The sequence below is a fragment of the Mustela nivalis genome (genome assembly GCF_964662115.1).
Source record: "Mustela nivalis genome assembly, chromosome: 16".
Taxonomy (NCBI): Eukaryota; Metazoa; Chordata; class Mammalia; order Carnivora; family Mustelidae; genus Mustela; species Mustela nivalis.
This window is the reverse complement of record NC_139035.1, coordinates 65,004,970-65,032,602: the sequence shown is the minus strand read 5'-3', so window position 1 is coordinate 65,032,602 and position 27,633 is coordinate 65,004,970. Positions and strand designations below refer to the sequence as shown.

The 27,633-nt window shown below is 43.0% G+C and overlaps 1 protein-coding gene across 2 annotated transcripts; it reads left to right on the top strand.

The window, feature by feature from the left end:
• Positions 1-1,159: 1,159 nt before the first annotated feature.
• LOC309850005 (olfactory receptor 10J1-like) lies at positions 1,160-27,337 on the top strand (the record flags this gene model as incomplete). 2 transcript variants are annotated; one of them, XM_082703113.1, is made up of 2 exons in its annotated part: positions 1,160-1,246; positions 26,495-27,337. In XM_082703113.1, 2 exons carry the CDS (start codon positions 1,160-1,162, stop codon positions 27,335-27,337), a joined length of 930 nt encoding a protein of 309 aa, XP_082559239.1. The 2 variants fall into 2 exon arrangements, with proteins under 2 accessions (XP_082559239.1, XP_082559238.1); XM_082703112.1 differs by lacking the exon at positions 1,160-1,246 and having other exon boundaries at positions 26,408-27,337.
• Between the last annotated feature and the right edge of the window lie 296 nt (positions 27,338-27,633).

Here is a 27,633-nt window from a genome sequence, read left to right as displayed (position 1 = left end):
GATGATATTTCATCAAGAATTTTACCTCTAGATCTACGAGATTGGCTCTAAATTCTACGAGTTTAATTTGTCGTCAAGATAATTCCAGCTTCATAAAATGAGGTGAGAGGATTTCCTCTTTATTACTTAAAATAGTAATCTGTATTACATTGAAATCGACTTATCCTTGAAGGTTTCATAGCAGGTAGTGGTACATTTCTCTAGGCCGAGAGATGTATTTGTCGATTTTTCGCTACTGTCTTTATATCTTTTTTTTTTTTTTAGGTTTTCTACTTCTTGATTCAATATTGATCATTTTTTTTTCTAGAAGTCTATCCATTTCATTGAAGTTTAAAAACCTGTGGAGGAGGAGTTGTTCATAATGTTACTTCTCATCTTTCTGAGTCTGAAGCTTCTGTCCCTTTATTAATTCATAATCGAGTTTATGTCTTCACTTGTTTTTCTTGGTCAGATCTTCATGCGTTCACCTAAAGTTTATAACCTTGAACCTTTATGGATTTTCTGTATTTTATCATTCACATCTGTTTCATCGTTGCTGTTTTTTTCCTTCTACTTTATGTTTTTTTTAATAACTTCTTAGAATGGATTCTCATTAATTTTCAGTTTTAAAACACAAACAAGCTATTTTCAATGATAAACTTCCTTTCAATAATGTTCTGAATGCAAGGTACGTGTTGTGGTATGTGATTCTCCTGTCACCGCTCTGTTCCAACGATTTCTAATTTCCATTATAATTTCCTCCTCGAACCATAGGTTAGATTTTCAAACATTTCCAATTTTTCAAGGTTTTTTTTTTATAGTTTCTAACTTAATCACATTGGGGTCTGAGAATGCGGGTAATATTTTAGGAAAATCTAGTTTTAAGAAATTTTTGAGACCAACTTCATGGACAACACGTTGGGTCTATTGTCCTTGAAAAGAATGCCTTACCTCAAACTTTCAAATAACATTGCTCGGGTTTTCACTGTCATGTATACATCAGTTCTGGGACAAAGTCTGCCGTGCCCCTGGAAAAGACAGTTGATTTGAGAAGTTCTGAGCTGGGTCTTTGCGATACTGAAACTTTGTTCTTGACGGTGTGCTCACAAAGGGATGGGTGGTCTCTCTTATGAAGGGTTGGTGTTGACCTTCTCTTTACGTTTCTGATTTGAGATCCTCAATGAAGATGGCCAACCACACAGAGGTGAGAGAATTTGTTTTCCAAGGTTTCTCCAACTTCCATGAGCATCAACTCACACTCTTCATTGTGTTTCTGATCGTGTACATCCTAACTCTGGCTGGCAATATCATCATTGTGACTGTGATCCGTATCGATCACCACCTCCACACCCCCATGTACTTCTTTCTAAGTGTTCTTTCCACGTCGGAGACTTTCTATTCCCTGGTCATTATCCCACGCATGCTTTCTGGCCTTGTAGGTCTGAGCCAATCCATCTCCTTGGTGGGCTGTGGGACTCAGCTCTTTTTCTTCCTTGGTTTTGCCATCAACAACTGCTTCTTGCTAGCAGTAATGGGGTTTGATCGCTACGTGGCCATCTGCAACCCTCTTCGTTACTCAGTCATCATGAACTGGAGGGTCTGTACCATCCTGGCATCCTCGGTCTGTGCCTCAGGGTTCTTGCTCTCTCTGATTCAGGCCGTGGCCATTTTCAGACTGTCTTTTTGCAATTCATTGATTGAGCATTTCTTCTGTGATGTTCCACCTGTGTTGGACCTAGCCTGTGCTGCTCCAATCCTTAACGATATCCTGACCTTAATTATCACCCTGTTGGCCCTCACAGCCCCTTCCACCTTCATCTTCATCACCTACATCCTCATCATTGCCACCATCCTCAAGATCGCCTCCGCCGAGGGCCGGAAGAAGGCCTTCGCCACCTGCGCCTCCCACCTCACGGTGGTCATTGTCCACTATGGCTGTGCCTCCATTGCCCACTTCAAGCCCAGGTCTGAGGACAATAGGGATCAGGATCTGTTAATCTCAGTGACCTACACAGTAATAACACCTTTACTGAACCCTGTGGTGTACAGTCTGAGAAACAAAGAAGTCCAGGATGCTCTGAGGAGGTTGATGGGTAGGAAATCCCTTCCCTAAGATGAAATCTCCACCCTATACATAGGCATGCATGTTTTCCAGATGGAAGCTTATAGGTAAAGCTATAGAGTCAGGGTTTCCAGTGACTGGTGAAATCTCCTACATCACAGCCAGGGCCAAAGCAGAAGTGACTTGAAGCTGAGGGCCAGCTTCTAATAACTGATTCTCACTTCCTCAACCTCTTTGTTAACACAATAAAAACATAAATTACCCTGCAGACTTGTAAACAGACACCTACTGGCTCTATTCCAGGAGATAATTACAGGGTCAGAGTGTGACCTAGTGCTCATCTCAAGCTTAAATTTAAAGTGTCCGGTCCACTTTGCTGAAGTACAAACCACATTAAAGTCATACATGACTGAATCTTCTTTTAACATAAGGTGAATGTTTGAACAAGTGGTTACTAGAAACAATATTGTGCCAAAAACTAATCACATTGGTTTTAATAAGGTTAAGCAGAGCAAAAATGAGATATCTTTTAGGAAATGGGTTTGGGATGAGCTAAGAACTTTCTAGAGAGAAGATTTTCTAGGAAACCTTTGCGAGTTTCTTGTTCATGCGAGTTTCACATGTGGGGTGCCAAAGGAAAAGGAACCGGGTGGAGGAGAAAGGAAGTACAGAGGACTCCAAGCCACACGCAACAGCCATGCAGCTCTGGCCACGTGAACAGAGCGCACAGACCTGGTCTGATCCTTTGCTTCTTCAAGCTGAACATAAGCCACACAACAGAGTCCTAGTGGGGCTGAAAGCAGTGGCTCTCCCTGAACAGGATGACCAGTGGGCTCAGAAGAGGAGCAGACAGATGGCTCGGGGAGCAGATTGCCGAAAAGAAACCTGTGAAATTGACTAACAAAAAAAGAAAACTTAGAGGCATATCCAAATGGGCGCTTCCAGTGAGGGGAGAGCTGGAGAAGGCAGGACCAGGGGACAGCTGGTGGGGCAAGAATTCAGATCGAGTCCTTTGGATGGGCTCTTCTCCTGCCCTTCCTAAGTGAAGTCACAAAGGCAAGGAAAGAGAATTCAGTGAAAATATGAAAAAGCACCAACAAAATTCCTTTCTGATGAATTAGAAGAAATTCCTTTCTGATGAATGAATGATGAAAAGCTAAAAAAGTCAACAGTAGAGAATTTTTTGACATGAAAATTTTCATGAGGTTAAAGCAACTGAGTTAGAAATAGAATAATAAAAGACTGTTTCCTGTTCCTCGCCTCAAAAATATAAGAATGAATCAGGATGAACTTTGGACTCAATTTGTGGGACAAAATAGGTGTAGAATAACATGATGATTATTAGCAGTTGTGCTGGCTGAGCAAATCAAAGTTCCTGTGCTGCACTGTTTGTAAAAAGGTAGACAAGTTGTGCTGGCTGAGCAAATCAAAGTTCCTGTGCTGCACTGTTTGTAAAAAGGTAGACAATCAGCGTGTGAGTGCACAGCATTCTCACTGCAGAACACTTCTGAAATGTGGAAATATCAAAATGTGTAAAGTGATTATGCATTTTATAGGCTAAGTATGCAGATACATAAAAACCAATCTTTTAGAAGGTTCTGCAGTTTAATTCATGTTGTCATTCTGAGCTCCCAACCTGATGGACAGCGGAAGTTACCTGGTTCTTTCCATGCAAACTTGGGCAATTCAGTGAAAAGTCATTTGATGAGAAATCATCATTAAATTCAAGGTCCCGCTTCTCTCCTATATTCACCATTCTACTTGGGATGAATCAATTAAGTTCTCGTCAAGTCTTCTAGGGAAGCCTGGGGGCCTCAGTGGGCTAAGCACCTGCCTTTGGCTCAGATCATGATCCCAGAATCCTGGGATGGAGTCCCACTTTGGGCTCCTTCCTCAGTGGGGAGCCTGCTTCTCCCTCTGCCGCTGCTTCCCCTGCTCTCTCTGTGCTCTCTCGCTTGTTCCCTCTGGCAAACAGATGAATAAAATCATTTAAAAAAAAAGTCTTCTAGTCTTATTGGCATAGAGGAGAAGTAACCTCCCTGGTCTACAGTAGGTTCCAACTGCCCCATGATGGAGGCCATCTTGAGTGGCATCTACCAGAAGGACACTGGTGGCATAATGTTCTTGAGCCAATGTGGTCCTGGGCCCTCATCTTCCTTATGACTTTCCTAGGACCACTGGCCCACCCTCAGCCACTTCTTGAAGGCATCTAGACATTTAGTTTTGCCCCTGATGGTGTGATGAATAGGACTCTGTGGGGAGTCACCATGCCACCCACCTGGATTCATCACTCACTCACATCTCCTCCACCAGGATTCCAGCTTTTTCTAAGAGTCTGCTTCTCTGTGAAGTGAGAACATACCCTTTCTGCTTCTATGGGATGCCTCACCCTTCTGCCCCCACAGCAGGGCTTGGCTGGTGGGTGCAAGACTTGCCCTTGCCTAATAGCCAGCTAACGCTAATGTTGTGGGCTCCACCAAGCTGGATGCCTTCCTTTTGTTTTGACAGAAAAACCTGAATAATTCCTAACTCTACAAATTGCATCATACATTTCACATATAAAGTATTTCAGTCCTTAAGCTTCTGATATTCAAAATTATTGGTAAGCTAAAAGAGACTTTCCTCTCTGGAAAAGTTTGCTAACGTTAAGAACCATTCCCGCTTTTAAGATAAATGTTTTAGTTATGAGTTTTAAAAAATCTTTTTAAAATTCAATGGACTGGTGGCTGGTGGCTCAGTCAGTTAAAATTCAATGGACTTCTTTTCTGGGTTCTTTTAGGTTTACCCTGGGGCAAAGGAAAGTCCTGTGAAAGAATGAGAAATGTGGATTGTGAAAACAATGTAGAATTTTTATTCTGTTGCATTTGTATATTTATTCTATGTATCAAAACATTAATTATCATGAATTTTTTTTAATGTTTTATTTGCTAGAGCTAGTTATCTGCCATTATTCTTTAGAATTTGGGGGGTGTTTTGCTTGTTTCAATGTTTCACTTAAGTTTTAGAAGCAGCTTGTTCAAATCACAACTTCCCCTTCCCCCACCCCCCCCCAAAAAACGCACACAGCATTCTCATCGCAGTTAAACACATATAAGCAGACCACACTCTGGTACCATTTTACTAGACTCCTACTGCCTTTTTAATTTACGGAAAACTGATGTCTTAATGATCTTGAATCTCCATATTCAAAAACAGAGTGTTATTTTCCATCGTCTCAAGACAGCTTTTGAATCAGGAAATTTTACATTTTCCTGTAACTGTTTCTAAAAGTTCTATAGTTTTATGTTTTACATTTAAGTGATCTATTTTGAGTCAGTTTGTGTAAAGTGTGATGTTGAGGTCAAAGTTTTAATTTTTGCTTTCAGATAGCCAATTACTCCAGCCCTGTCTTCTTTAAAGGCGATCATCCTCTGCTGAATTGAATTTGCACATTCATCAAAAGCCCATTGAGCTGATTCTTGGGGATCAATTTGTGTCTTTCTGGTCCTGTGATTGACGTGTCTACTGCTCAAGTCCTGCACCACCCTGATTAATGCAGCCATACAGCAAGCCTCAATATTGAATCACGTGAGTCTTCCTACTATATTCTTCATCAAGATTGTTTTAGTTATTCTAAGTCCTGTATATTTCCACACCAATTTTAGAATAAGCTTATCTATGTTTATAGAAAACCTTGCTGGGATTTCATAGGAATTGCATCAAATTTATAGATCAATTTAAGGAGAACTGACATCTTTACGATGTGGAGTCTTCTAATCCATGAACACAATAGGTCTCTATCCATTTAAATCTTCTTTGATTTCTTTTATCAGCATTTTGTAGTTTTCAGCATGCAAATCTTACCTAAGCATTTCATTTTTCTTTGAGAAATTGTAAATGATATCGTGCTTTTAATTCTGGTTTTCACATGTTCAGGGCTGGTTTACAGAAATATGATTTTCATGTATTGATATTACAAGCTGTGACTTTAAGTCACTAGGAGTTTTTAGGGGAGTATCAGTAGATATCTTCAGTCTTTTTGCATAGACAGTTATGTCCTCTACATAACTAGGATCAGTTTTATTTCTTCCTTTCTGATCTGTATGCCGTTTCTTTCTTTCTCCTGCCATATTGCCCTGACTAGAACATCCCTTACTATGATAAATAAGACTGGTAGGAGCAGACATCCTTGTCTTGTTCCTGATTTTGGGGGGCGTGGGGGGAGTAAAGGGGAAGAAGCATTCAGTCTTTTACCATTAAGGATGATGTTTTCTATGGTTTTTTTGGACATGGTCTATATCAAATCGAGGTAATTTTCCTTTATCCTTAACTTGCAAAAAATGTGTGTCATGAGTGGGTTTTATCAAGTGTTTCTGTAGGTCAGTTGATATCATTATATGACCTTCCTTTTTCAGTCTGTTAATATAGTGGATGCCATTGCCTGACTTGTGACTGCAGGCCTAGCTTGCTATTACTGAAATAAATCCAGTTGGTCACGATGTGTAATTCCTTCTATACATTGTTGGATTTGGTTTGCTAATATTTTGCTGAAGATTTCTGCATCTAAGTTCATGAGAGATGCTGATCTATAGTTTTATTTGTATAGCCTTTACATGATTTAGGTACCAGGATAATACTGGACTCATAAATCATGGACTCCAAGTGAGCTGATCAGTAGTCTACCCTCCTCTGTTTTCTAGAATAGTTGCTCATACTTGACACTAATTTTTCCTTCACAGTTTGATAAATTCTCCAGGGAAACCATCTAGACCTGGAGATTTCCTTCTCTTAAGTTTTTAAATAACAAGTTCCATTTTTTAAATAGTTATAAGACTACTCAATTTATCCAATGTCATAGGATTTTTCAGATTATCTGGCTGGGGTTTAGTAGTTTGAGGACTTGACCCATATCAAGTTGTTGGGTTTATAAACAAAGTTGGTTATAGAATTTCCATATTATCTTTCTAATAGCTGCAGACTCTAGTGATACCCTCACTCCATTCCTAATAACGGCAAATTGTGTCTTTTGTCAGTCTTTCTAGAGCTTTATCAATTTTACTGATTTTTCAAAGAACCAATTTTGTTACACTGATTTTTTTTTCTATTTTCCTATTTTTTATTTCATTGACTTCTGTTCTTTATCATTTCTTTCTGGTTGCTTTGGGACTTTGCAACTCTAGTTCCTTGAAGTAGGAACCTTAGACCATCCATTTGAGAGTTTCTTTCCATTCTGATGTAAGCATTTTAGTGCTATAAATTACTCCAACACTGCTGCTTTAGCTGCATCTGCCCAATAAATGGTAGAGTGATTTCCATTCTTTCCTGTTCTTTTGAGACTCTGTCTTTGATCCATGGATTTGTTAGGAGCAAGACACTTAACCTTTATGTTTTTAGAAGTTTTCCTATTCTCCTCTCAACTTTGGGTTTGTAACCTAAACATTTTGCCTATTGCACTAGAAGACTCTAGATCCTGATTAAATCTTTTACTTCAGTAGGTGGTTGCCCAGTTTAGGGTTAGCATGCAGGGCCCGGCCTACTTTCGTTGCCTGTGGTTCCAAAAACATTTAATTTTCAGAACATTTTCTGTTTTTGGGGTGTGTTTAGCTTCTTTGGTGCTGTTGAAATGGTGCTGCTGGTGTTGCCAGGGGGCTAAAATAGGTCTCTCCAAGCTGGACTGCTGACATGGAGGGGAGCCTCAGCCTGAGGGGTCAGAGGCTTCTCTAGGCAGGTGCTTGTTCAGATCACATGCCCCTCATATGTGGGGAGGGGATCCTTTCTTAATAGTACACCCTGCCCCTAAACTTGTATCTCTGAAGGAAGGAGGGAAGTTGGAGGAAGGAGGAAAGTTTTAGGCCCACAGGGTCGAAGAGGCTTCTAGAACTCAGTTTATTGGTGAGATCAAGTCAAGGAGGGCCAGTTTTGGGTCAGGGAGGACCTCCAAGGAGAGAACACACCTTCCAGGGTACTAGTACTGAGTCCCTCATCAATCCTCTTGCTAGTGGTGCCAGGCGCATCACCATCTGCTTGATCCGGGATAGGAATGAGCCAGATAATGGTCAGGAAACACTGGGGCCAAGGTGACTTTATGTTGGGATGGGGGAGGTTAAGATTTACTGCCACTGTTCTGTTCCTCCAGACCTGAGATCCAAAACAAGCCTCACTTCCTCTCACCATCTCTTAGCATTCTCCTTTGGTTGTCTCTTGGGTTATTTCCAAGGGTTATTGTTGTACTTAAGGGGAGAAATGAATCTATACCATTTTATCTAAATCAGAAATTCATTTTTCTATAAATTTTGTACATTTCTTGTTTATTCTTTGACATACCTTGTAGTTTTTCAATTGAAAATCGCTTTTCTTCCATTGTTAATTGGTTTTTATTTCTGTGTAGCTAAGATAATGATAAATCTGAACCCAGACTCCTTATAGAATATTTTTAATGTAATAATTTTTCAGTGAATCCTCTTGGGTTATTTCCCAAGTATTCTATTATATCACCTGTGAAAGATTATAATTCTACCTCTTCCTTTACATTTTTTACACCTTTTAATTATTTCTCTTGAGGTAATTATGTTGTTCAGTATACACAGAGTTAAACAATAACAGTTATAGTGATCATTTTGTTTCATTTTATTTAATGGGAGTGTTTCTCATTTCCCCCTATAAAGCCTGATGTTGGAATTTTAGTTGAAATATACACATTTTTATGTTAAGGAATTATTCATCTAATCCTATTTAATTGGATTTTTTAAATGAAGAATAGAGGTTACATTTTATCATGGATCCTTCTCAGCATCTAGAGAGAAATGCATATAATTTTTCTCTATTTTATAAGGTTCACTAAATTTATTAATAGATTTACATTTCAGAACCCTCCTTGTGTTACTGGTATGATACCTAATATATTGCATACTTACCATGTGTCAGGCACTTTTCTAAGGATGTATGCTAATCAACTGATTTTATCCTCAAAACAATCCTATGATGTAGATTCTATTATTATTACCACTTTGTAGGTAGGAATAATGTTATACCTCCCTTGCAGAAAAGGAAACAGAGGCACCTACAAGTTAAATAACAAGCCTAAAATCACATAGTTCATAAATGGTGAAGTTTTTAAATTCCAAGAGTTTTGGATTTCCTATTGATCACATGCAATATGACATTACACTTTGCCCCAGTATACTATTATTTTAATCTAGCACTAGGTTCTCCATTTACTTTAGTGAAATTTGCATTTTGTGTCTGCATGTATAGAGCAGGCAGCCCAAGATGGGCTACTTGGGCATGAACACTATTTTGAGTGAAAAGTAATCAAAAACCAGCAGATTCAGGAAAAGCTCTTCACCTCCCCCTCAACTGCATTTCAGTACCAGGAAAAGTACTATTAATAGAGATTCCTCTTTGCCTAAGAAACTTATCTGAGACCATTCTCTTAAACTGTAATAAAGATAAACTCAAAATGGATAAAAGATGTCAATGTGAGGCAAGAATCCATCAAAATCCTAGAGGAGAACATAGGCAGGAACCTCTTCAACATCAACCACAGCAACTTCTTTCAAGACACGTCTCCAAAGAAAAAGGAAACAAAAGTGAAAATGAACTTTCAGGACTTCATCAAGATAAAAAGTTTCTGCACAGCAAGGGAAATAGTCAACACAACAAAGAGGCAACCCCCGGAATGGGAGAAGTTACCTGCAAATGACACTACAGAAAAAAGACTGATATCCAAGATCTATAAAAAACTTTTCAAACTCAACATCCAAAACAGTAATCAAGTCAAAATGGGCAAAGGGCATGAACAGACAATTCTCCAAAGAAAACAGGCAAATGGCTAACAGACACATGAGAAAATGTTCAACATCATTAGCCATCAGGGAAATTAAAATCAAAAGCCCACTGAGATACCACTTTACCCCAGTTAGAATGGCAAAAATTGACAAGGCAAGAAACAACGAATGTTGGAGAGGCTGTAGAGAAAGGGAACACTCTTACTCTGTTAGTGGGAGTGCAAGTTAGTACAATGTGGAAAACAGTGTGGTGGTTACTCAAAAAATTAAAAATAGAGCTATCCCATGACCCAGCAATTGCACTATTGGTATCTATCCCAAAGATACAGACGTAGTGAAAAGAAGGGCCATGTTCATTTCAATGTTCATAGCAGCAATGTCCACAATAGCTAAACTGTGGAAAGAGCTGAGATGCCCTTCAAAAGATGAATGGATAAAGAAGATATGGTCCATATATATAACGGCATATTACTCAGCCATCAGAAAGGATGAATACCCAACTTTAACATCAACATGGATGCGACTGGAGGAGATTATGCTAAGTGAAATAAGTCAAGCAGAGAAAGTCAACTATCATATGGTTACACTTACTTGTGGAACATAAGGAATAGCATGGAGGACATTAGAAGAAGGAAGGGAAAAAAGAAGGTGGGTAATTCAGAGAGGGAGACAAACCATGAGAGACTATGGACTCCGACAAACAAACTCAGGGTTTTAGAAGGGAGGGGGTGGGGAATGGGTTAGCCTGGTGGTGGGTATTAAAAATGGCATGTATTACATGGAGCACTGGGGTTACACACAAACAACAAATTATGGAACACTACATCAAAAACTAATGATGTACTGTATGGTGACTAACATAATTTAAAAAAAAAAAAAAGAAACTTATCTGCATAATAGAACGCCTTTGCTTTTCAAATGTGTACTCCCACCTTCCCACTAATGGTCTTCCTCCCCCTTCGTATCCACAGACACTACCCCTCTCCTGAGCTCGCGTAAGTATCCTGTTGTTGTCTTTGGAGTTCCATGTCTCTGTGGATTCCCCGTCTATTCACTGTTAAACTTGATTTTCTCCTGTTAATCTGTCTCATGTCAATTTGAGTCTTAGCCCAGCTAGAAGAAACTTCAAGGGTGGAATAAACTCTTCCTCCCCAACACGTGTGTGTCCTGTGTACCTGTGATAATCAATCAGCCTTTGTTTCCAATGCTCTTCACTTTATAAAATAATTTGAAGGGTTTCCTCTTTTTCTAGGCTTTGCATCTTTTTAAAGACCATCGTGGTTACTTATTCCTTAAAGTTTTGGTAGAATTACTCTCTGACTTCTCATTGTGATTTTTTAGCTTTGAATTATCTGGGGCTGAGACTCTCATTGAGAGAAAAGCTTTGACCATTTCCTCTATGACTTTTTCTAAAGAAAAGGTCACTTTAGATTGATTCTTGTTGTTTTATGCTGATAGCTGTGAAGAATAAGGGGAAGTCTGATTTATAATTCTAGCTGTGGTCTTTCTTAGATCCCAACTTGTATAACTAGCTGCCTGCTTTTGACACTTCTATTTGGAGACCTAGTATTGTTCCAGATGAAACACACACACACACACACACACACACACACACACATTACTATACATCCCCCCAACTAGTATGTGGTACCTTCTCTTCCCAGCTGCTCAATCCAAAAGCCAGTGAGCCTGTCTGGAATCCTATCTTTTCCTCCCTCCTCCCCAGCACTGTCAGCAAATTTTATGCAAAAGAAAACAAAGACAACATTCTCCTAGCACCACAGGGTGTTGAACAAAACAAGGTTGTAAGGAGAAAATCTTCAAGAGTACACACAATCTCCCAAACTCTCATTAACCTGTAGCCTCGGCTGTGCATAAGTGGGCTGGTTATACCTCGGGATGGCACATTTGTATAAAAGGAGAAACAGGGACCCTCTAAGTGATAATCAAAGAACAGGAGCTCCCAGGTGGCAACAGGCCTGTTCAAAAGGAGGGCAGCGGCAAGAACTCAGCCGCTGGTGTCAGCCTCTTCTTCCACCAAAGTTTCTTAGAACTGCTGGGTCAGCTCTTTGCCAAGCTACTAAATGAGCCTTTGGGGCCATCTAGACTGGTATCCCCCGACAAGCCTTGTCAGCTCTACCTACAAAACACAATGTGAATTTATCATCCACTTCCTTCCATCTCTACTGAAACTTCTTTTATCCAGAAACAATCTCTCAGTATACATTCCCCTTGTTTACTCTTGTACTTTTCCAATTGATTCTCTACATAATAGCAAAGTTATCTTCTAAAAATGAAAACCAGATGACACCCTTCACCTAATTAAACTATCCAATGGATTTCCACTGCACTCAGAATAAAATCCACTTTCCTCATGGTGGCCTATAAGGCCCTACCTGTCCTTGCCACCCATGCCTTTAGGAAGGACCTCATCTCCTACTGCTAAGCCCTGCGACTCCAGCATCTATCGACATGGAAGGTTTATTCCCACTTAGGATCTTCAGACTTGCCATCCCTTCAGCTGAGAATGCTCTTTCTCCAGATTTTGGTTCATTCTCCGTCATTCACGCCTCCAGGGAAATGAGCAGCGGTCCTCAGGGATTCCTTCCCTGAAACCACTTCATTGACCATAATGGCCCCCAATGACATTCTCCATTAGTTGTTCTACGGTTTTTATAGCATGTATCACTATCTGAAACAAAATAATAAGGTTGAAAATGAGGGACGGAAAAATGTCTACCAGGCAAATACTACATAGAAGAAAGCAAAAAGCACTAATAAAAAACAAACAAGCTGTGAACAAAGCGCCTGCTGTCAGAGTTCATACTCAAGAACACCGATGATTTTCAAAGTATGTAAATAATATAGGTTATCTTGGTAAGGGATAAGCGTCTGAAAATAGAGCAAAAAAGGGCAAAAGGGTAGTCATTCCTGCCAGCAAGGAACAGCAGATCTTTTAGGGCAGGTGGTCAGGAAAGGCCTTTCTGAGATGGCAAGTGAGCAGAAAAATGAAGTGAAGGAGTGGGTCAGCCATTGGAGAACCCTGAGAATGAGCGCTCCGGGCTGAGATCAGAGCATGGGAAGAGCCTGAGGAAGGTTAACTGTGGCATGCGCAGAGGAGGCAACTGGCCCCAGAGCAGCTGAGCTCCACCCCCTACTCACACCTGGGAAGGTGGACCATGGAGAAACCCACAGTTACCTTTACCCCACTACCGTGCTAAAATCTCCACCCATGGAGGAGCACAAGCCTCATTAACATAACAAACAGGCATGTCTCCTTAAGGTCTATTTATGACCTTATGCCCACCTCTGCACATGGTAACAAGGATCCCCTTTTTAAATATTCATCCTGGGGACGCCTGGGTAGCTCAGTCAGTTCAGCGCTTGCCTTCTGTTCAGGTCATGATTCTAGCTTACTGGGATTGAGTCCAGCCTTGGGCTCTCTGCTCAGCCAGGGTAGGGGAGATGGGGAAGTGGGGTCTGCTACTCCCTCTCCCTCTACCCTGCCCCCCGGCCTGTGCTCAGTCTCTCTCAAATCAATCTAAATAAATAAATAAATATTCATCCTAACCCTAAATAAAAGGACCCCATTCACCCTTGCTGGGGGGGTAGGGATGATTTTGGAAATGGGGAAGGCATGATTTTGGAAATTATCCCCCAAGATCCCTTTATCTGCTTCAGACAAAATTTCCTTTGTGTGATAATTCCACTTGGTGTCGTTTCTATGCCTGACCCACAAGGAGCAAACTCGTGCTAATCAGGTTACAATAGTAGCCTTTTTGCCCGTTAAAACCATGACGTTCAGTTGCATGGGTGCTTTGCCCAAGGAATATTTGGTTTAACCAAAGCCGGCATTACGCCAGATAAGACAGGAGCAAGTAAATTCAAGGTAAAACCAAGGCAATAATTGATAGCGACAGTCTGTGGAGGCTCGACAGGGTGGGGCGGAAAGTGAGAACAGTGGGAGCAGTAGCCCGAGAGCTGGGAATGAGGGAAACGCATACAGAGACAGAGGATAGGACTTCACCAATGGAGAAATTATTCGGATTAGGGTACCAGTGAGAATGAGCTGGAAAGATAAGCGATCAATCAACAGATTTCTAGAAAATATAATGGAAGTAGCCCATTTCTAAATGAAACAAAACATAGCGAATACATGGGAATATGAAATGTGCAGTTTCTATGGAAAAGATCTTAAAACCCTATGAAACATAAAAATGTTTCTTTTTAAATCTCGCTTTGGATGGAAAGCCTCAGTGTGAAGATTAAAGATGTTTATTCTCCTTAAATTTCTATGAATACAAATAAGAAATCCATAAAAAAAATTGTTAAAAATGTGAGAATAGAGAAATTCCAAAGAGGAACTACGGTTGGGGTGGGGGTGGGGTTGCAGATGGTGTATCATGGAGTACCAGTGTACGGTGTTTTTATTATTCAATGTATGACCTAGGGGTGGAAACGCTTTCCCTCTGCTACGTTCTTTGGCTGGTCTGATAAATGATATAAAATTGATGTAAAACAGGAGAAAATCAAAGTTTAATAGCATATATACCTCCTGTATGCATAGGAGACCCAGAAAAACTAAGTAATTCCCCCAAATAAAGCCATCACCTTAAATTCAAGCCAAAGACAAAGGAATATGTTGGGGGTTAAAGGGAAGAATCATGGAAGGTGACCAGGAAAAGCACAGTAACCCAGGGTAAGGCTGTGACTCAGAACTGGTCAAGACCCTCCTTGTTTTCCCTACGAATGAGGGTATCACCCTTACAAATCGAGATTTCCCTTATACATGCAAATGTCTCTTGAAAGGATCAATTCTACACAGTTTTCAGAGCTACACCTGTGTGTGCTGTTAAAAATAACCGGCTTAAAATTATCCCCACGCCAGAGAAACACATTCTGGGATCGCAAAATCTGCTCCCCCTTCAGTGGCGTTGAGACGATGCCTAGTTATTGGGAATAACAAAAGGAATGTCTGACTTGATCTTAAGAAATATTTCAAAATTTGTTTCTTACAACCAATTACATTCCAAATGAATCACATATTGAAACATAGAAGGTAGAACTGAAAATATGGGTCCTTTAAAAAAATAATCTTGTAGTGAGGAAGGCCCCGACGCACACATAAATATAATCCTAATAGAATTTCAAGCCCATAAACTCAGTAAAAGTTGTAAGTGGAAGAAAGCTATCTGCAGCATGGATGATAGAAGGCATATTTCCCCATTATAGAACTCATTACAAGAAAATGGCAATACAATACAAAAAATGAGCAAGACATGTAAACGGACATTCACAGCAGAGGAAGTACAAGTGACTAATAAGCATAGGGAAAGATACTCAGCCTCATTCATAATTAAAGAAATAAAAATCTAAAGAAAAAAACAATACACCATTTTTACCTATCAGCTTGCCAAACACTGAAAAAATTGGTCAAAGCCCACGGTTGCAGGAAGTGTGGGTAAGAAAGCATTCTCAGTTGTGCCAAACGCACACGTACATCCTACTCTGGCTTCTGTCTAGCAACAGTACCTAAGTTCTTAAACTGACCAGGAATTTTACTTTCATGAATGGATGTTATAGATATGCTCCCAGGAGGGCACAACTCTACACAAAGACTGATTCTTTAGCATACTCCTAAAAAATGTTGGAAACCGCAAACAGCTTACTTATCCACTGATTCAAGTTAAGTAAATTATGTTGTATTCTTACCCTACAACACACAGTTGTTCAAATGAATGCATGAATCTTCACATACTGATTTGTCAGGACATCTCCCATGTATTGTTATATGAACACGTTTATAACAGGACACAGAACACAGTCCATTTGTATTACAAAAACACATGCTCAGGTATATGCATAGAACATTTCTGAATTCTATTAAGTAGGTTAGGCTTTTGACGTAGCAGGGGGTTAGCAATTTAGAAACAACCTTCTCTGTATATTAAAGAAGCAAATGTGCAAATATATTGAGACTATGAACCGGATTTTTAGTGCTGTAGACAGGCCTTATAAATATGGAAAGGAGCAACACCAGAGTAGACTGTGAGATAGTTTGAATTGCAGATACTATTATGAAATTGTGGATTTTAAGATGTAGATATTAATACACAGACACCAAGAGACATACCACTTCCTAGCTTTTTCACTGCAAGAGTCTAAAAATAATCACATAGAAATGGCGGAAAATATACCTAGGACCCAGATCTTGGTTTCTAAGTATTATCCTCCGCCAAAAGGTACCAGAGTTCCCTGCATCAATGGCTGATTCCAGGGCCGGTGCTGGGGAAGTACAAGACAAGCCTGGGACATCTTACTGGGCTGGTGTATAAAAAAGTCATCAGTGAATAATGGAAAGAGGTCAAAAGAACAGAACAGCCAGACTTAAGGTTTTCCCACTGACTAGTTCTGTGATGGTCTGGACATCAAGATAATGTTACAGTATCCACCACTATCTAGCAGTACATATACCATCTAAATCTGCTTGTACCTAAGTAGGAATCTTCCTTACATAGAATGCCGACTTACGTAATGCAGGAAAGATGGGGTCAGAGACTCATCAGGGAGCCTAAAACTCCAGGGGGAGAGTAGAGAAGAGAGTATTAATCTCAGTAGGTCAACCCCCAAAAGAGAAAATACTGACTTTACAATAGAGAGATCTAGTGGATACCCCTTGAACAAGAGATTATAGTGATTTGGGAAACAAAGACAGAAGGAAAAATTATTAAATTTCCTTACTACTTACAACCTATTGACAAGTCCTTGAAATAGGCAGAGTGATAGTCCCCTGGGACTTGAATGCCTGGATGTTGACACTTTGCAAAGGGCAAAAGGCAATCTAACCTGACCCCCAGGATGCTGTAAGTCTACTTTAAAACACAGAAATGCAGTAATCTCTTCGATATCAGCCACAGCAACTTCTTTCAAGATATCTCTCCAAAGGCAAAGGAAACAAAAGCGAAAATAAACTTTTGGGACTTCATCAAAATCAAAAGCTTCTGCACAGCAAAGGAAACAGTCAAAAAAACAAAGAGGCAACCCACGGAATGGAAGACGATATTTGCAAATGCCAGTACAGACAAAAGGTTGATATCCAGGATCTATAATGAACTCCTCAAACTCAACACACACAAAACAGGCAAACATATCAAAAAATGGGAAGAAGATATGAACAGACACTTCTCCAATGAAGACATACAAATGGCTATCAGACACATGAAAAAATGTTCACCATCACGAGCCCTCGGGGAGATTCAAATTAAAACCACATTGAGATACCACCTTACACCAGTTAGAATGGTCAAAATTAACAAAACAGGAAACAACATGTGTTAGAGAGGATGTGGAGAAAGGGGAACCCTCTTACACTGTTCGTGGGAATGCAAGTTGGAGCAGCCTCTTTGGAGAACAGTGTGGAGATTCCTCAAGAAATTAAAAATAGAGCTTTCCTATGAACCTGCAATTGCACTCCTGGGTATTTACCCCAAAGATACATATGTAGTGAAAAGAAGGGCCATCTGTACCCCAATGTTTATAGCAGCAATGGCCACGGTCGCCAAACTATGGAAAGAACCAAGATGCCCTTCAACGGACGCATGGATAAGGAAGATGTGGTCCATATACACTATGGAGTATGATGCCTCCATCAGAAAGGATGAATACCCAACTTTTATAGCAACATGGACGGGACTGGAAGAGATTATGCTGAGTGAAATAAGTCAAGCAGAGAGAGTCAGTTATCATATGGTTTCACTTATTTGTGGAGCATAACAAATATCATGGAGGACAAGGGGTGATGGAGAGGAGAAGGGAGTTGGGGTAAATTAGAAGGGGAGGTGAACCATGAGAGACTATGGACTCTGAAAAACAACCTGAGGGGTTTGAAGTGGCGGGGGGTGGGAAGTTGGGGTACCAGGTGGTGGGTATTATAGAGGGCACGGATTGCATGGAGCACTGGGTGTGGTGAAAAAATAATGAATACTGTTTTTCTGAAAATAAATAATTTTTAAAATAAATAAATAAATAAAACACAGAAATGCATTGGGAAACTTCCTTTATCTCCCTTCCCACCCCTCGACACCAAGATACATGTTGGCAATCATTCCCCAAGTATATGACCCAGGGATACACATCGGAATGGTCGCATTGAGTAAGGGACATGTGGGCCTCGGTAGGAGAGAGAGGTAGGGGGGTTACGGGATCAGGCTCACAGAAATCCCAGAAATGTTGAGGTGTAAGGAAACCAGAAATCAGGGAACTGACCAGACCACCCCGAACTGGGCGTCAGAGGTGGGTTTTTTTATGTCCGTCACATTTTGACCAATGAAGAATGACCAGACCCCAAAGTAGTATTAAGACACTAAAGATGTTATCACCAGTCCGTACTCAAACCAAGACATTATGGGAATGATAAGGTCACAAGCCCCCTAGTCAGTTCTAAAGAAAAGACAGTTGGTGGAGGCCCACGTTGGCCATCCTGTCAGGACCCCTCTCACTCCCAAGGCCTTTCTCTGTATCCTTGCTTCATAAAATGCTATCATTTTACTCACTCTCCTTCTTCTGAGAGATTCATTCTTCGACTCCATGAGACAAGAACCTCGCTCTCTTTCTTCAGGAGGTCACATGACTAATATTGGAACAAACTGAGATCACACGACTCCCAGTAGGATACATTGGGAATGATACAGCATCCCTTTTGTAATTCTTGTTAAAAACTCAATTTGAATTTAATCATGAAGGAGATTAAACCAAAGGATAAAGAGAAGAGAAGGAATTGAAAAAGACTTGGAGATGACTGTGAGGGAAAAACTAGAATTTCTAGCACTCCTCAGGTCACCCAAACTAAGAGACATTTTACAAACACACTTGGCCTGTCATTTTCTAAAGTATCAAGGTTGAGAAACACAAAGACAACGATGGTACCAGTTCAGGTAAAAATGCACTAAAGAAACAGGGCAACAAAAAACAACAGGTCATCTTGGATGGGACCTTAGGCTGCAAAAAAGCTCAGCTATAAAGGACGTTATTGGGACGACCAGGGTAACTGACAATGAGTTGTGGGTCAGACAATAGTTTTACCGTGTCTGATACTAGCTACTCTACATATGGATCTCTACACACACACTGATTCTCAACAACCGTGCTGTGGTTCTATGAGAAAATACTCCTCACGGGAAGTACACACGAAACTATGTAAGGCACAGCGAGACAATGGCTTCAACTTACTCTAAAGTGCTTTGGAAGAAAATGAGAGAACCAGAGGAGGAGAGAGGAGGGAAAACCTGATGAAGCAAGTGAGACAAAATACAAATAATTGGGCATCCAGACAAAAGATGTTTGAAAAGCCATTTTTGTATTCTTTGGAGTTTTCCCTAGGTCTGAAACTGTATCCTTAAAAAGTGTTTTTAAAAAACATGACAAAATTATTTTCTTTAAAGACATCTATGCAGAAAAGGGTTAGGTCAAGCCTGCATTGCTGAAACCCTGCCTACTCCCAAGAAGGGCTCATCTTTCAGACTGTCCCTTGGCCAGCTCCTGGGAGAGGAGTTCTGAGCCCCTGAATTATGCTGTTCAATAAAATTTTGTGTTTCAAGGCCTTGAGCCAAATACCTGTCTGATCAGATCATTTATATTAACACTGTGATTTATGCTGAACAAGTGTTTGCTCCAGAGGGCTGGGGCCTGAGGACCCGAGGTCAGTAGCACGGTGCTGTAGGACCATATGACTGACCCCTAACAGAAACCTCGACACCAAGGCTCAGGTGAGAGTTCCTGGGTGACACCACTTTGCACTTGCTGCCATGTGCTGGTGCTGGGAAATTCACACATGTCCCTGTGACTCCACCAGGAAAGGACACTTGGAAGCTGCAGTGGAGTTTCTCCTGGACTGTTCACCCCTGCTCCTTCCCCTTTGTTAGTTCTAATCAGCAACTTACCACCGCAATAAACCATAAACATGACGACAACAGTTCTCCTGCCTCTGGGGGATGGGGAGTCCTTCCAAAAGAATCATCTAGCTCGACGGTGATCTTGAGGACCTCCCACAAAAGATTATAGACCTTTAAATACATGGGGAGATAGCGTATATCATCAATTCATTCCCCTAATGATTTGTATGGAAAATCCAGGGTCCAACTACTTAATAAGAAGGAGGAGCTGATCTCTCTGAAAACAAAGATATATTATCAAGTTATCATTGTTAAGACAGCGTCATCTTGACACAGGAGGTCAAACAGACCAATGGAGCAGAAGAGAGAGTCCCTAAACTAACCCATTCGTGTGTCTCGTTGTGAGATGTGGCAGGTAGAATCGTAGGCCACTGGAGAAAGGAGGCTCTTTAAACACAAGGACCAGGATAAGTGGTTATCCATGTAAAAAAAAAAAAAATGCATTTAGACATCTATATTAAAACATCCACAAAAATCAGTGGATTTCAATATGAACAGTATGTTAATATGCTTAGAAAAAAATAAGATTATTGCAACATGAAGGTAAAACTGCCAGGAAGATACAAAGAGAGCTAACCATAAAAGACAAGAATGATACATTTGACGACATTACGATAATTTTGTTCAATAAAAAGCACCATAAAGAAAATGAAAAAAACAAGCCACCAAATGGTAGCGAATATTCCTGTAGCATACTAAGGACAAGAGGGCAGCACCCAGAGTATTAAAGACCTGTTACAACTGAACAAGGAAAACACAACCCCATAGATGGGCGGCGGTGGGGACACGAACAAGTATTCTGTGTCACAAGTGTGACAGAAATTAGGAAGTCTGCTAAGGGTGTGCAAGGACCTAGATGAGCTAGAACTCCCCGTACGCTTTGCGTGTCACAGCGTCAACTGCCACAACCACTTCAAAACTCAATTTGGCACAATCTTGTAAAATTGAACATTTTTTTTCATTTATTTATTTATTTATATCCCTCAAGCTAGTCATTCCCCTAAAAGAGAAATCTCAGAGGAACTTTCCCATGTTTGCTCAAGGAATCATGTGCTGAGAGATCTGAAACACGATAATTTAGAAGAACACAAACCTGAAACCACCACCTTCGCCCTCGCCGGGAGGGATGAGAAGCACTGGGACACGTTCCCGCGGTGGGACATTCCAAAGCAGGGGAAGTCCGAGGCCACAGCTCCCTCTGGAACTCTGAAATGTGACCCTGAAGTTTTGAAAAAGCAAATCCCAGAAAACAATATATAGTCTATGATTTTTATAAAGTTCAGAAGGAGATAAAAATAAACAACATATTGTTGAAACAAGCATACGTCGTAATGGTACGAAATAAGGCCACAACCAACACAAAACCATAAAGTAGGCACTGCTGGGCGTGTGGGGGGGTGAGGAATGTGTGAGCAGAGCTAGCGTGGAGTGAGGAGCTTCCAGATGTTTATGCTTCACAACTTACATCATTTTAAACATAGTATTAAGCATAAAGTGTGTTAAAAATGATAAATATCTTTAAATAAAGATCATAACGTGCCAAGTCTCCATGTGGTCACAAAAACCATACCACAGTCACGTCACCTGGCGGCTGCCGGATCTCGCCGGCCAAGCCAGATTGTCATTAATCACTAAACGGCTTAGAACTTTTGTCTGCCTTTGGTGGTCATCACCAGACATCTCAATGTATCTTATACTTGCCAACCCCGATGTCACCCCCAAGCTGCTAATGTTAGATTAGGCAGAGACACAAAATCTCCCTTTGGGGAGAGGTTCATGTTTCCCTTTCGTTTTCCAAGAACCCCTAGAACTTAAGTATTTCAAAGAGAATGATCAGGTTTATGTAGATCCCTAATCGGGGAAGTCTGAAATCAGTCTAATTTTTATTTTCCCTCAACTGATCGCGGGAGGTACAGTTCAGCAGCTAACTTGCCGGGGCAGCCTGGGTGTCTTAAAAATGGACACAGCAGCCCCCATTCCATATGCCCCATGAGGAGGTGAAGGCTGCACCTCTGTCTTTGAGACCAGGAAACGCCTTGCTGCGACCAGCACCGCGTGGTGAAGTCTGAGGTGAGGTCACAACGGATCACACAACCTTGGGGGGTGGGGGGGACTTGCCCTTGGAATCCAGAGCCCCAGGATGGGAGGGAGCCCAGGTCACCTACAGGGGCCATGTGGAGGCATTTCAGGTGACAGCCCGGCATCATCGGACGGGCATGGGAGCAAGCTTCAGTGACCAGCCACCCAGGAGACAGATCCTGGCTGCCCCAGTCCTGGTGATGCTGCAGACTAGAACGTCCAAGTTTCCGTACAAGCCCCTGCAGTGGTGGCCAAGCGCACCTGCCTGAGGCTGGGCTTTGGTCAAGCCACCACGCGTGCTCCCAGGACTCAGCCTCCCTGGCCCAGACATGGCCGTACCCTGAGAAACCTGCCGCCACCAGCTGCTCACCGGAGCCCTAACCATGGTCCTCCTTCCTTTTTGGGTGACTCAGAAACTTAGGATTCGACTGGACTTCCTTTTTCAGCCCTTGAAACTTAAAAGGACATCTTCTCTACTGGGAAATCAGGCCACCAGGTCACCCTGCTCTAATGTGGCCTACTTTGGACCAGACTGTCCCGGCAGGAAGTTCTCCCTGGCCTGAGGGTGTGTCGACAGAGGTGTCCTGCTGGTCTCTGGAGCAAGAGGCTTTATATCTGCTTCCCATTTGGGGGAGGAAGGGAGGCTGTCTGTGCCGCTAATCGGATTCGTGTCTTCAGGGACAAGCAGGGAGACAACTGGGGTGTTCTCGCTAGAGCAGAGTGAAAACCCAGCAAGGTGACCCCAAAGTGAGGGACGATCCCACCCTACTGGGACCTCAAAGCAGCAAAGGCACACACATGACGACACCACGCGGCTGCAAGCAACAGGGGAGAGGCTGAGATGCTAACTGTTCATGGCGCCAACTGAATGAGAAATTTTTGAGTCTCCTACGTAACTCTGGTTGGGCCAGTCTCCCCTCTTGGTCTCTGACACGAGTAGGGAGAAGGGCCAACATTAATCACCACGATGATATTTGCTGTAAACTCTTAATTTAAAAGTGACCACAAATTCAGTAGAGAAGTGGGAATGGGGGGCGGGGGAGGAACAGGGATGTTTTTCAGGTTTATCAACATACACATATAGGGGCGCCTGGGTGGCTCAGTGGGTTAAAGCCTAGGCCTTCGGCTCCGGTCGTGATCCCAGGGTCCTGGGATCAAGTCCTGCATCGGGCTCTCTGCTCAGCAGGGAGCCTGCTTCCTCTCTCTCTCTGCCTGCCTCTCTGCCTACTTGTGATCTCTTTGTTTATCAAATGAATAAATAAAATCTTAAAAAAAATACGCATATAGGCATTTCTGTAGAAATTTTTCTGTAGAAAAATCACCTTGGAAGGGATCTGTCAGGAGAGGAGACGGATAAGGGTATGCAGGAACATTAGATTAACTAAACTGGAGGCCACAGGCTGGAGGGCTGTAAGGCCTTGTGCCTATATAAAGGAACGCAAGTCTAAGCCCATAAATGCCTCACGGTTGTGACATCAGAATACTGAGGACGACCAGCCACGCCGAGCCACGGAGGCTGTAAGCTTCGCCAACTGGTCCTCCCTCGACTTGATTCCTCCTTTCCTCCAGACAGGTCCCCGAGTTCCTGCTGGGGACCGCACTTCTAACCACTGCCCGTTGGCTGCTGCTGGACTTGACTTCTGCTCAAATAAACTTCCCATTTTTAATATGTCTCAGTTCATCTTTGAACAACAGAAAAGAAAAACCAGTGAGACTAAGATACTCTTGGGAAAGGCAGCATGTGGGGTTGGGACAGGGAAGCCAGCATGGCAAGGGGCTCTGGAAGCCCAACCTGATGTCCCCTGAGGAGGAAACCCCAGCTCAGCTTTGTTGGGACATTGGCAGTGGCCTCCCGGCCTTCCAGAGAGGTCTACTGAACTTTGCTCTCCCATGTCTGAATCCCACAGGACAAAAACTATAGCCAGATTGGACTATTTCAGTCCAAGGGGGTATGGGGGGGAACCAGCCTCTAACGCTGAGCAGGGTTCTTGACTACAGGGAAAACTGCACAGTTTCCTGGAATCCAAGCAGTGGCTCTTAGTTGAGAGCTCACTTGGGTTTTGTAACCATGGTTTTCCAAGGCCCAGCTGTATAAAAATAGAATATTTATTTAAAAAATGAAACCTGACAAATAAGCCACTGCTGTTTCTACTTGCAGAGAAAGCTCTGGAAGATTCCCAGAGCCCGGGGCCCAGGCAACATGGGAAGCGCTCCGCACCTGTAACGAGGTCCCCCGGCACGGGCTGTCGGCTTCCTTCTAGCCCTAGGGTGACTCTCAAGGGTGCTCAGGGAAGGGCACCCAGGAACCACGAGAGATGGTCCTCAGAGAGCTTTTCTTGGGTGTTAAAAGCTCCTCCTCCAGCTGGAGAGAAGATCTAGTATTCCAGGAGTCCCCTGTGACTTTCCCTCTAGCTCCGTCCCTGGACTGGCCCGAGGGCAGGTAGAAGGACCGCATTCAGCGATCTTTTCTTCATGACCATGATTTGTGAATACTTGTGACCCATGGGCCACATCTCTGACCTCTACTTCCATCTCTCTGTCGAGCCACAGATTTGCAGGAAGGAAAGTAAGTGAGATTTCAAAAAAGACCTCAGTGATTTACAAAGGGCCACAGAAGGAATAACACACGTAGATGGGTTTTATGGTGATTATTAAAGTCTTAAACTGAACAGGGTCCTGGCGTCTAGGAATACTTGTTTCCCGCCTTGGATTTGCCACTTTCAAAGATGCCTTCCTAGCCCTAAGGAATCATGACCCCCCCCCCAGGATTAAAGGGTATCTTGACTCATACAGAATGGGGCTCTGCCACTTACCAGCAAGAATTCCTGATTCACATTCTACAAACAAGTCATAACCCAGAGACGCTGCTGACAAAGCCTCACGGAGCAGCCTGATGGTCACTTACTTGCAGTGGTGCACACCTCAATGCCAAACCACCTTCCTTGTCAAGAAATGGTCCCTAAAACTGCACAGGAGTTGTTGGTTTTTTGTTTTGGGGTTTTTGTGTTGTTTTTTGTTTGTTTGTTTGTTTGTTGCAACATTACAGCATTTTCTTCCACACCGTGCTCTGAAGAGCTGAAGCATAACCATCCCCCTCCCTTATACCTTTTTGTAGATTCCCTTTATTAAAACTGGTGTGTTTCCGAAAAGCAGATTAATTTTAAAAGTGCTCAGAAAGCTTACCTTTGCTGTTTACCCACTAGTAAATCATTCTGCAATATGGTGATTTGCTGCACTTCTAACAAAAGGTACTTTTCAGGAGACACCCCTATTATTGAATTTAATTTTTTTTGTAGCAAACCTGTTCCATAATTATATGTTGGCTGGTAATTGGGTAAAGTCTGTTAGAAGAGCTGCACTATGGCGTGTTTTCCAATGAGATGTTAATAGTGTCATGCTTTCTTCTAGGGTTATAATTTCAGTGTTAAAATTCAGCCCGGTTCTGCAGCTGTTTGCTGCTGTCACACACACAAACAGCGGGGAAGAGGACACGGGGTTTAAAAACGCTCCCTCCTCCTCCTCTTGGAAGGAAACCTCCCTGTGGTGCCCCAGCACTCTGCTTCCGAGCGGGCAGCTCGTTTGGCGGTGACCGGCAAGGACTCTCCAGCAGGTACTTGTGCCCGGCTCTGCAGCAGACATGCCGGGGTCCCTGTTCTCAAAGACCATCCAGCCCAGCCCTGGTGGGGGCCGCCCCACAGTGCAGTTTTGGTTAGGGGGAGGGACAACAGGCCCAGGGACATTTTTGTCCCCAGACTATTCCTGAAAGAGTTTCTGCTTCCAAAGACAGGCAGTAATCCTGCCCCCCCCCCCACTCCACCGGGTGGTAAGGACATTAAACAGGTAGGAATGTGTTTTGTAATCACAAGTACGTGGTAAGGTGCTGTCAGCACAGGAGAGGCAGCAAACAGTTGGGCGCTAGCTGCCTGTACAAGGAGGAGTGTGCCAGGGGCGGGGAAGGCGGAGGATGGGGATGTTTTAGTGCATCGTGGGCTTGGGTGACTCTGAGAACTGACTGGTGTCTAGCAGAGGCCTGTAGGGTGGAGGTTGGGAGGAACAGGCCTGACAGAGCTGGAGAACTGAAATGGGAGCGCGGTGTGACTACTGGAGGACACTCCACCCAACCCCTAGCCACTCAGGAATGAGCCGGTTCCTGCAGACCCAAGAGCTGAGCAGACAAACCTGAACTTATCCGATCATTTGTTGAATTCCAATAGCCACGTTTTAAGGTGCAGCGTTGTGCTCCTACGACAACCCTACAATGCCATCATCGCTAGGTTCATACAGAGACAGGGCGGCTGGTCTAAGAGATGTTAATTCCTGACTCAAGACAAGTCAGCACCTGACGGTAGGAGTTTAGAGCGTTTGGCTCTAAAAGCCACATTCTTTCTCTTAGCGAGAAAATGTTTCACTCTCTGTTCCCAAAAGGAACAAACATGAATGTGAACACAGAGAAGCCAAAACCCGACGCCAAGGAACCACAAGAAGTCGCCCAGTCTCCCTGACAGAAACTACCCATATAGGTTCCTTACAGGATTTTTTTTTTTTCTTTCTTAGATTCGGCCCATGATTTAATGGAGAGAGAGAACCACAGCTGGGTGGGCGAGTTCACTTTTCAGGGGTTCTCCAGCTTCCGCGAGCACCAGCTCACCCTGTTTGTGGTGTTCCTTGCACTGTACGCTTTAACCCTGACTGGCAATGTCATCATTGTGAGCATCATTAGTGCTGACCGTCACCTCCACACGCCCATGTACTTCTTCCTGAGCATGTTGTCTGCCTCAGAGACTGTGTACACGCTGGTCATTATACCCAAGATGCTCTGTAACCTCCTGGGTCTGAGCCGGCCCATCTCCTTGGCCGGCTGTGCCACCCAGATGTTCTTCTTCATCACCTTGGCCATCAACAACTGCTTCCTGCTCACGGCCATGGGGTATGACCGCTATGTGGCCATCTGCAACCCCTTGAGGTACACGATCCTCATGAACAAGAGGGTGTGCCTCCAGTTGGTGGGGGCGGCCTGCAGCATTGGCCTCATCGTAGCCATGACACAGGTGCTGGCTGTGTTCAGGTTGCCCTTCTGTGCCACAAAGGTCGCCCACTTCTTCTGCGACATCCGACCAGTGATGAAGCTCTCCTGCATCGACACCACGGTCAATGAGATCTTGACGTTGATCATCAGTGTGCTGGTGATCCTGGTTCCCATGGGGCTGGTCTTCATCTCCTACGTCCTCATCATCTCCAGCATCCTCAAGATCGCCTCAGCCGAGGGCCGGAAGAAGGCCTTCGCCACCTGCGCCTCCCACCTCACGGTGGTCATTGTCCACTATGGCTGCGCCTCCATTGCCTACCTCAAGCCCAAGTCCGAGAATACCAGGGATCAGGATCAGCTGATCTCGGTGACCTACACGGTCATCACCCCCCTGCTGAACCCTGTGGTGTACACCCTGAGGAACAAGGAGGTCAAGGATGCTCTGCTCCGGGCCACAGGCAGGAAGCCTTCCTGATGAGACGGGCCTGCTTCAACGAGGATCCCGTAAGATTCTCTTGGAGCAGGAAAGCAGAGCAGTGCCCACGGTCCCTAGAGCTAAAACTCTGGAGCCTATGAAGCAGGGGGCGGTTGAGAAGAGAACAAAAGCACAAAGATTCAGCTACTGGAGAAAGGGACACATTTCCCCAGGGTCCAGACAAGCCTACACCTCACACATGAACACGGACACCATGGGACTTCAACACGGGAGAAGGCCCTGCTGGGAGGAACGGGCTGTGTGGGTGGGATGACACCAGGACAGAGAGAAGGATG